Genomic DNA, 9446 nt, shown 5'->3' with positions numbered 1-9446 from the left:
ACTGTATGCTTGCACTTAGACCTCACATATCCTTATTTTTATCGCTCATACGCATTTGATCGATCAGTTATATCATTGATATCATTGATAATTGATATCACCAATACACGGATATCACTGATATCTACCGAAGTCATATCACTGATAACATTGATATCACTGATATGTACCTAAGTTATATAACTGATATACGAATATATCAGTGATATTAGTGATATCTAGGATTGGCAACGGGGCTGGGGCTGGGGCTGGGGCGGGGCGAGAAGGGTTTCCTGTCCCTAACCCTGTGGGGGCATTTACCCCATCAGCGTTGGGAAAACCGGTCCTCGCGGGGACCCATTCCTGGTTTTCTTTATTAATCCCTGTTGGGATTCCCCTATTAATTCTTCGTAGGGATTCCCCATTTAAATTGTTATATCTTTTTCTTTTAAATCTCATATAATTTATTTTTTTAAAAAAATTGAGTCATAGAAAATAAACAAAATTTAATAGTAAACAAAATTTAATAGACACAAATCCATTAAACAAAATAAACAAATTCTACAAATTCCCAAGCTCACAAATCCATGAGTCAAAATCTATCAATTCACAATCTCACAAATCCATAAGTCAAATTCTACAAATCCTATACATTCACAAATCCAAAAGTCAAATTCTACAAGTTCACATATTAAATAAGTCGAATAGTAAAAAATATTTAAATGTCTTATACAACAACCAATGTCTTATACAACAACCAATGTCTTAAGTTTTGGGCTTTAGTTTTTGGACAAAAAGTATAAAGTAAAAGTAGACCAAATATGGGTTGGGCTAAATAAATAAATATATATATATTATAGTTAAAAAAATATAAATTTTGAGGCGGGAACGGGGAGGGGATCAGGGGACCGAAAAGAGTTTTCGGTTTTACCCCATCCCAGGTTAAATTGGGGATTTTCTGACTCGATGCATGGACTCGACCCCACGGGTTCTTTTGCCATCCCCACTGATATCTACCTAAGTTATATCACTAATATCACTAATATCATTGATTTTAAACACTATAATTACCAAATTCAAATTTTCACCTTAAATAGGACTTTAGTGATTTCTTTTCTAATATTTAAAGATATAAGTGATAATCGGTGAAACCTTCAATCAATGATAGGATAATTTGAGTAACTGATTAGGAGCTATAACCGATGGAATTCTATTGCTATGTCATAATAATAGCAATTGATTATATAATAATAAACTTTTAGATTCTATGATCATTTGTCAAAAGGAATGACATCAATCAATCTTGGAAAGGTTCGTGGTTCAAATCCCATATCCTAAAAATTTAGTTTAGTGGTTCCGGAGGCCAAAGAAGTATGAGAAGACTAGAAGTGAATGTGGCGTTTAGGAATTTGAAATCCAAATTTAGAAAGCGAAAGGTGAGTGTGGGCCTCAACTTAGGAAGCATCAGAAATATTGCAAATCTCAGTCTTTACTTTTTCTTGTGGTGTTAGGCTCAGCGTTAGTGGACCATTTGCTTCTAATATGCGATTCTTCTCCGATTTTCCCTTCCTATTCTTTTCTCATATTCCCTTTTCCATCTTACAAATCTCCCATTTCTTCCTTTTACCATTGAATCAAACCATTTTCTTCTTTTTCCCAATGCATTTCCATATATTCCAGCATTTCGCCATGGAACACGCCTCTATCCTTCTCCCCCTGTAATCTGAAATACTTGTACTCAGATTTTGAATTCCGGCAATTTCTCCCAGATGGGATCGCCTCAAATTACGGATTGGGCGTTCGATTACGGCGTGATTGAGGACATTCCTGTCCCCGGTGGTGACCTGCCTTCATTGGATCTTCCCTCTTTCACTTTGCCTTCTTGCGGCTTCACTGCCTCCTCCAGGTTTTTGTTCTTTTCCGCTCTTGTTGGTGTTCTAGCGGATGGATAATTAATCAAGCTGCATTTATCTCTTTGGTTTGATTTTATGTTGTTGAAATGAATGGGTTGAGTTGTACTTCTGTTTTGGCTTAGGCAATTTAATATCTGCTTGAATATGGGAGGGACTATGTGGTTGTTTCATGTTTAAATTACAAAAAGTACTTCTGATCTCTGCATGTGCTTAAAACACACTCCTATCACTAGAAATCTATTAGAATGTTGAACGAGAATTAGGTTCTGGAATGGTTCAACTCTGGGGTAGTTTTGAAATCTCTATAAATGATAAGGGTAATATTGTATCTTTCAAATGGATAGGAGTATTTTTATGCAAATAGCAAAGTTCAAGGTATTTTCTGTAATTTAACTTTGTTTCATTGAACAAAATTTGATTTAAAAACGTGTTAGGTTGACTAGGAGTTTTACCAGTATTTCATCTAGACATTCTTTCTCATGAATGCTCCGAACCAGCTTGTATTCTAATAGTTTTTGAACATGGCATCAAAATAAAGTTCTCATGAAATCAAACTTTTCCATTGTTGCTTTCTTCTCTGTTTTATATTAGTAGTGCATGTATTAAGTCTCTGTGAATTAATTTGTTTAACCTATCAATTTATTTATTTATTTTTATTTCATTATATTTATATATATGCATATTGATTTAGCGGCGATTTAATATATTATAAGATATAGGTTTCGAGTTCAAATTTCTGAAAAACTTAACTCTGTTTTCTGTGTCCTTTATGTGATTGAGAAATATTTAGTATAATTCTTGATCATTCAAGCTTTTATTTAAAGGTTCTCAAAACTTTTAAAAGTATTTAATAGGTCATTGAATTTTAAAAAATATTTAATAAGTACCTAACTCTCAATCACCTATTTAATAGGTTTCTGACATGTTTGGATTTTAAAAGTTAAATCGATATATAATATATAAAATTGAACTATACGAATAGGCAAGGAATCTATTTGACACAAAATTGAAATTTCAAGATCTATTGCACACAAAATTGTTTAAAGTTTAAGAACCAAATAGACAAACTTATAGTTCATAAACTAAACTTGTCGTTAGTTTTTCGTATATTTTATCGAAGAACTCACTCTTCCGTGAGTGTTTCAGGGCAGACTTTGATGAGCCAATTGGAGTGGCAGACGATATAAAAGAATCTGGTTCCAGGAAAAGGTGAGCAATTATTGATTCCCAAGTTCCCAACTTGATTGATTTTAAATTACAAGGATTAGCATCATTGTTTATGTTCTAATTCTGCAACATTCAGTTTTAACATATTATATTGGATATGCACTTACAAGAGCATGTTAATGTTCTCACTATGGACAGGATGAGCTCTGGATCAAATGTATTTGAGTCCAAGGCACATAAAGAGAAAATGCGGAGAGATAAACTAAATGACAGGCATCTAAATTCTGTTACATTCATCTTTTTCGCCATTCTCGTCTCTACTTCGCTCCTCCCAAACCTCATATTTTCTCTTTCTCCGTTAAAGGTTTCTGGAATTGAATTCCATCCTCAATCATGGAAGGCCTCCCAAAATTGACAAGTCTGTTATTTTGGGTGATGCAGTTCGAATGATTATGCAGCTAAGGGATGAGGCTCAGAAGCTGAAGGAGTCTAATGAGAGTTCTTTGAAGAAGATTAATGAAATGAAGGTGCATCTAGGTCTTTTTAGCATTCTTAAGTTCAGAATTTCTATATTGTAAGTTTTTCAAACTTATGTGGCTTGTGGCTTGCACTTGTCAACGCTGGAATTCCATCTTCCATCGATGTTTGATTTTATTTTGAGTAAAGCTTTCTTTACGTAGGCTGAAAAGAATGAACTACGAGACGAAAAACAAAGGCTGAAAGAAGTAAAAGACAGCCTTGAACAGAAAATGAAGGCCTTCAATACACAACCAAGCTTCTTGCCTCACCCTCCAGCAATTCCTGCTGCATTTTCTTCTCCAAATCAGGTTGTTGGGGGGAAATTGGTACCTGTGATTGGATATCCAGGAGTATCCATGTGGCAGTTTATGCCTCCGGGTGCCATTGATACATCGCAAGACCACATTCTTCGGCCACCAGTCGCCTGAGTCGGCAGAGTTGTTCTGTTAACCGGCTTTACTTTTGCATGAGAGAATTCCTATGTTAATTTTTATGTAGGCTGACTCAGTTATATTGTCTGTTAGATTTTCAAGATTGAATTGGCTGAATGTCTGTTTTGTTGAAGAAGTTGCTACTGATCTAAATCAACGGAGGATCTTGTACAATAACAGTATTGACCAATTCTGGAATCTTATTTACCTTCATCTACTCCTGTTTGGGTTTTTGCCTTACTGTTCTTTAGCAGCTGACATTACTCTTGAGATTTTGTGAAATAATCAAGTCTTTTTCTCATCTTCAAAAGACGGAAAAGGAATGACTTTTTCTCATAGACAATCTTGATGATATTGTATATCGATTTTATTCATCTATAATGGCGCCCCATCAGTGAAAAGGAATTTTCTTTTTTGAATAAAAGAGAATAGATCCGGTTATGAAAATCTATCAAGGCAGGAGAGGAGCCCCAACGTGTTGATATTTTTGTACAAAAAACTAACTTTTTTTGCTTGCGTGACAAAGCATTCAACTGCTCGAAATTTCTTCTCGCATTAGGAATGTTTCCTACTGCAAGATAGTTAGAGCCCTGATAACATAAAATTGATCCATAAATTTGTTGACATAAAATTTGAAATATATGCTTGATAACATGAAATATGGTCCTATTATCTTATGTCACACAATGCATGGATGATTGTAACGCAAGTTTAACATAAAAGGATGCGATACTTCTAGATGTATGCGTTATTAATAAAATGCTTGTAGTATGCTATGCGTTGTCACAAGTTTCCTTGCGTTGAAACCAAGTATAATTTCACCGCAAGTTTCTCGGAGTGATCCGAGGTCGAACACAGGGATTGCGTAGTTAATGCGTTACGTTCGTGATATATGCGACAGGGGGTTTTTCAATTAATAAAAGATTGGTTTATACAGGTATTTAAAATTGCGGTAAAGTAAAATATGCGGTAAAGTAAAGTTACGGTAATACAATAAAAGTGCATAAAAGTAAACCTAAGCTAATATGATACAAGATACAGGATACTGATATATAATACTGAGATTAAGATTGACTGTGAAGATTATACAAAAGGTCGTGTTATGCGGTGGCAAGTCTTTATGTATGGAACAGAAATAGAAAGGGTAATCAATATGAACATCGCAAGTTCATTAATTGCGTTAAAGATATAATTATGGTTATGCTTTTCCTTGGCGTACACCTCTCGATGATCGGCCGTGTTCCCACATCTCTGTGGTGCAGGGATGAACGTAATGAACGTAAGATTGCTTCCATCTCTGGAAGTACTTCTCGTTTTAGTTAACGAATTCTTCTAACCTTCTCTCGACAGGTAGAATGGCATCTTCACTTCTGCTCTCACAGGTGAAGATGCCGTCTAGCATGCTTTAGCTAAACATATTCATTTCTTTAGCACGAATTAATTTACTTGTTTAATTCATTCTAATTACCAAGGGATTAAGAAAACATCATGGAGAAAGCGATTAATGGAGGAACGAAAATAGACAAAAAGATGGAGATGAAAATGATCATGACATTCAATACTAATATTTAGCGTATGATACATGGTGTGAATGATAAAAAGAAAATGAATACAATTGATGATAAGAGATAGAAACAAATACAGAAAAGTGCCAACATCTTGATACAGATCTGGACAGTGGGTTTGCTTGCCGGCGAATGGAGTGAATGGAAGGAAGAGCTTCCCTCTCAGGCTTGCTTGTCCGGTAGAAGTGACCTTGGTATAGAGCTTTAGGGCAGGGATTGAAAGGATTTGCCCTGAGACTCACCTCTCGGCCTTGTCTCTTAAATTTTCTCGGATCTTCTCTGATCAGCACTCAGACCTGTCTTTCTCTCAATATACAAATACCAAAATATGCCCATATCAAGTATATTTTCTCATAGAATTTCATAGGCTATTTATAGGCTCAGCTTTGACTCTCTACAGTGTGGACCCTACTTTATTGTTATGGCAATTCCGGAAATGGTGGAATGAATATTCCTTCTGTTACGCGATAAATCCCGTCAGAGATGCACAACGGTCAGCTGTACACATGTCTGGATCCTCCGCAATTGCGTCGCTCTTTTGCATCTTCAATTGTTTGTCCACATGCGGTGTTGTTTTTTATTATCGCTTGTTGTTGAAGTTGCGTTGATCACAAAGTTCTTGATCGATTGTTGCATGTGCCGTCATTGCGTTGATAGTCTATTCATTCCTGAATGATTGGCACAATGTGACGTAGATATGCTGTTCTTTTTCTCTTGAGCCATGAACATATGCAGTGACTTGATTTCCTGCAAAACAGACTTGAATATTCTTTTCTACCATTGCAATGGTGTCAGTGGGTGTATTGATGACAATTTATAATTCTTGCATTTCTTAGCTAATTTCTCTACAATTAACGCAACTTTCCTTTCTTTTGGCCGTAATATCTAAATAAAGTAGTATAAATAATTTGTATTTCTACAAGTTATCACACCCCCAAATTTAGATATATGCTTGTCCTCAAGCATATCTTCTACTAAGGCAATAATGCTCAATTCCTATCCTAAATTTTGCGTCGATTGGTTGCTCTGAATGTTCTACTTAGGCACATTACTTAACATCACAATTTTCTTTCTATCCTTGAAAATTCAAGACAAAGCCCTACTTTATTCTTCTATACTACAAATTTTTGCTCAAAAATACTTTTCTAGTTTTAAAAAGAATGTTTACCTCTTCTTGTCAAAAAAACTTGATGTGTCGGATGCGGTGGTCATACTTTGCGTTATTTATTAGAGACTATTGATCATGGTTACACCCTTCGTTTTGGTCTGTTCCCACGGGTGTCATGCGAACATCCAACTATGGTTGTGTGTCAATCTCAACTTTAACTCATGAATTTCAGAGGAGTTGTCTCTTGTTTCTTTTATTTATCTTTCTTTCTCATTTTTTTTCTTTTCATATTGCGTTGTTCTTGGAAACCCACCTTCATTTTGGCTTGCTCCCACGGGTGTCATGCGAACATCCAACTACGAGCAGGCTCCTTTCACAACTTAACTCTTATCAGGTTGGGAATATTTTTGAGGTTTCTCTTGCACTGACATTGGAGTTTATATGAAGAATATATATATATATATATATATATTATTTTTATTATTTTTTATTTTAAAGAATGAGCGCATTTTTCTTAATGACCGCATACTCTTAATCTCATTTGCTCAGACCTTCTCCACCCCCAAAATTAGAAATGCGCAAGGTCCTCATTGCGTTATTTGGATAGACTAGACAAACACTTAGACAAAATTTCAAAAAGAAGGTTTGAGCAAAATTTTGAAGGATAAAAGGTAAAGTATTGCTAAGCCACGAATTAACTAAGTGTTAGTCAGAAAATACAAAGTGTGGGAAATGTTTCTAAGTGTATGCATATTATACATCATGGCAGTGCAATGAATAATGCAAAAAGAAAGATTAAGAATATCACAAAGTTGACAAAGGATGATAAAGAAGAGGCACAAGCATATGGATAGAATTGTTACTTAGTTGTATTGAAAATTAACTAAGTATACAAATAATTACAAATAACACAATACAAAAATTATTGCCTGTACAAAGAATCAAAGAATTTAATTAAACATAGAAAAATAATGAATTGCAGTTATCTTTTGAAGTTGATTCAGACGGGTGCATGATTAAAAATTACACCGTGCTTCCATTAACATAAATACATTTTTACTGAGGATAGACAACAATGCATGTATCCCCACAACACACCCCTTAATTAAACACATTTCTGGAGGACGGGCGCACGATATTTCTACTAGCACAACACTGCCTTAACATAGTGCATCTTTGCTAAGGACGGGCAAAGAACGCATACGAGCGCAATACACCACTCAGCGCAATACATTTGGCTGTAATGGACGCACAGTGTAACTGTTATCATGGAATGCACCCATCATCACGTTGTATACCGATTTTTATTTTTCTTTTTAATTCATCAATAACGCAAGTCAAAAAGACTTTGCAGTATTCAACTTTTCATTCAGTCATTCACAGAAATTTTAAGAACATCGCTACTAATGCCTACAAATTAAAAGAACTAAACATGACATGGAAAGATACTAACAAATTAACTGAAGGAAAATACAGAAAGCATGAAAGGCTAATTCTAATAAGCAGTAAATAACGTAATTTTAGAACGTAGTAAATAAAAGCTGTAAAGAAAGCAAGTAAACATAGATAGGGACGCTGATTGGAGAAAGTTTTCAGAATTACCGCAATAGCATCCCCCGCAAGCGGTTAATCCTGCTTGCCCAAGTCAATGGTATCCATGCGTCGATCCACGTCGCCTCCGTAATAAGGCTTAATCCGTTGACCATTGACTTTAAACGCATTGTTCCTGTCTTTAGTTGTTAGTTCCACTGCGCCGTGGGGAAAGATAGTCTTGATTCGGAATGGTCCAGACCAGCGAGACTTCAACTTCCCTGGGAACAATCGCAAACATGCATTAAATAATAATACTTGTTGACCTTCGACGAATGTCCGGTCGTTTATGCGGTCGTCACGCCATTTCTTTGTTTTCTCCTTATAAATCTTGGCATTTTCATAGGCATCCCTTTGCCATTCGACCAGTTGGTTCAGTTGCAGCTTTTGGACTTTCCTCGTACTTGCTAAATCAAACTTCAACTTCTTGCATGCCCACATCGCCTTATGTTCCAACTCTAGCAGCAGATGACAAGCTTTTCCAAATCCCAGGGCATACGGGGACATGCCAATTGGTGTTTCATAGGCTGTCCTGTATGCCCACAATGCTTCATCAAGCTTGGGCGACCAATCCTTCCTGGAGGTATTGACTACCTTCTCCAAGATAGTTTTGATCTCTCGGTTAGAAATCTCTACCTGCTCATTAGTCTGTGGGTGATAAGCAGTCGCAACCCTATGGCTGACGTTAAATTTAGTCAATAGGTTGGTGATTATGCGGTTGATGAAGTGAGAGCCGTCATCGCTGATTTAGGCCCGTGGCGTCCCATATCGAGCAAAAATATTCTTCTTTAGAAACTTCGCCACTGTGGCCGCATCATTCTTGGCACATGCGATGGCCTTAACTCATCTTGGCACATGTATTTAAAATTGTGGTAAAGTAAAGTATGCGGTAAATTAAAGTTGCAGTAATACAATAAAAGTGCATAAAAGTAAACCTAAGCTAATATGATACAAGATACAAGATACTGATACATGATACTGAGATTGAGACTGACTGTGAAGATTATACAAAGGGTCGTGTTATGCGGTGGCAAGTCTTTATGTATGGAACAGAAATAGAAAGGGTAATCAATATGAACATCGCAAGTTCATTAATTGCATTAAAGATATAACTACGGTTCCACTTTTCCTTGGCGTACACCTCTCGATGATCGGTCATGTTCCCACATCTCTG

At 36.0% G+C, this 9446-nt stretch overlaps 1 protein-coding gene across 1 annotated transcript; it reads left to right on the top strand.

The window, feature by feature from the left end:
• Positions 1 to 1463: 1463 nt before the first annotated feature.
• On the top strand, positions 1464 to 4226 carry LOC120082601 (transcription factor ILR3-like). Its single transcript, XM_039037849.2, has 5 exons — positions 1464 to 1885; positions 3039 to 3101; positions 3258 to 3332; positions 3424 to 3586; positions 3740 to 4226. Exons 1-5 carry the CDS (start codon positions 1749 to 1751, stop codon positions 4004 to 4006), a joined length of 705 nt encoding a protein of 234 aa, XP_038893777.1. The 5' UTR covers positions 1464 to 1748; the 3' UTR covers positions 4007 to 4226.
• The last annotated feature ends 5220 nt before the right edge of the window (positions 4227 to 9446 follow it).

Source organism: Benincasa hispida, chromosome 8 (assembly GCF_027475165.1).
Source record: "Benincasa hispida cultivar pf3 chromosome 8, pf3_genome.v1.1, whole genome shotgun sequence".
NCBI classification, from domain to species: domain Eukaryota; kingdom Viridiplantae; phylum Streptophyta; class Magnoliopsida; order Cucurbitales; family Cucurbitaceae; genus Benincasa; species Benincasa hispida.
This window is presented reverse-complemented; position numbering and strand designations above follow the sequence as displayed.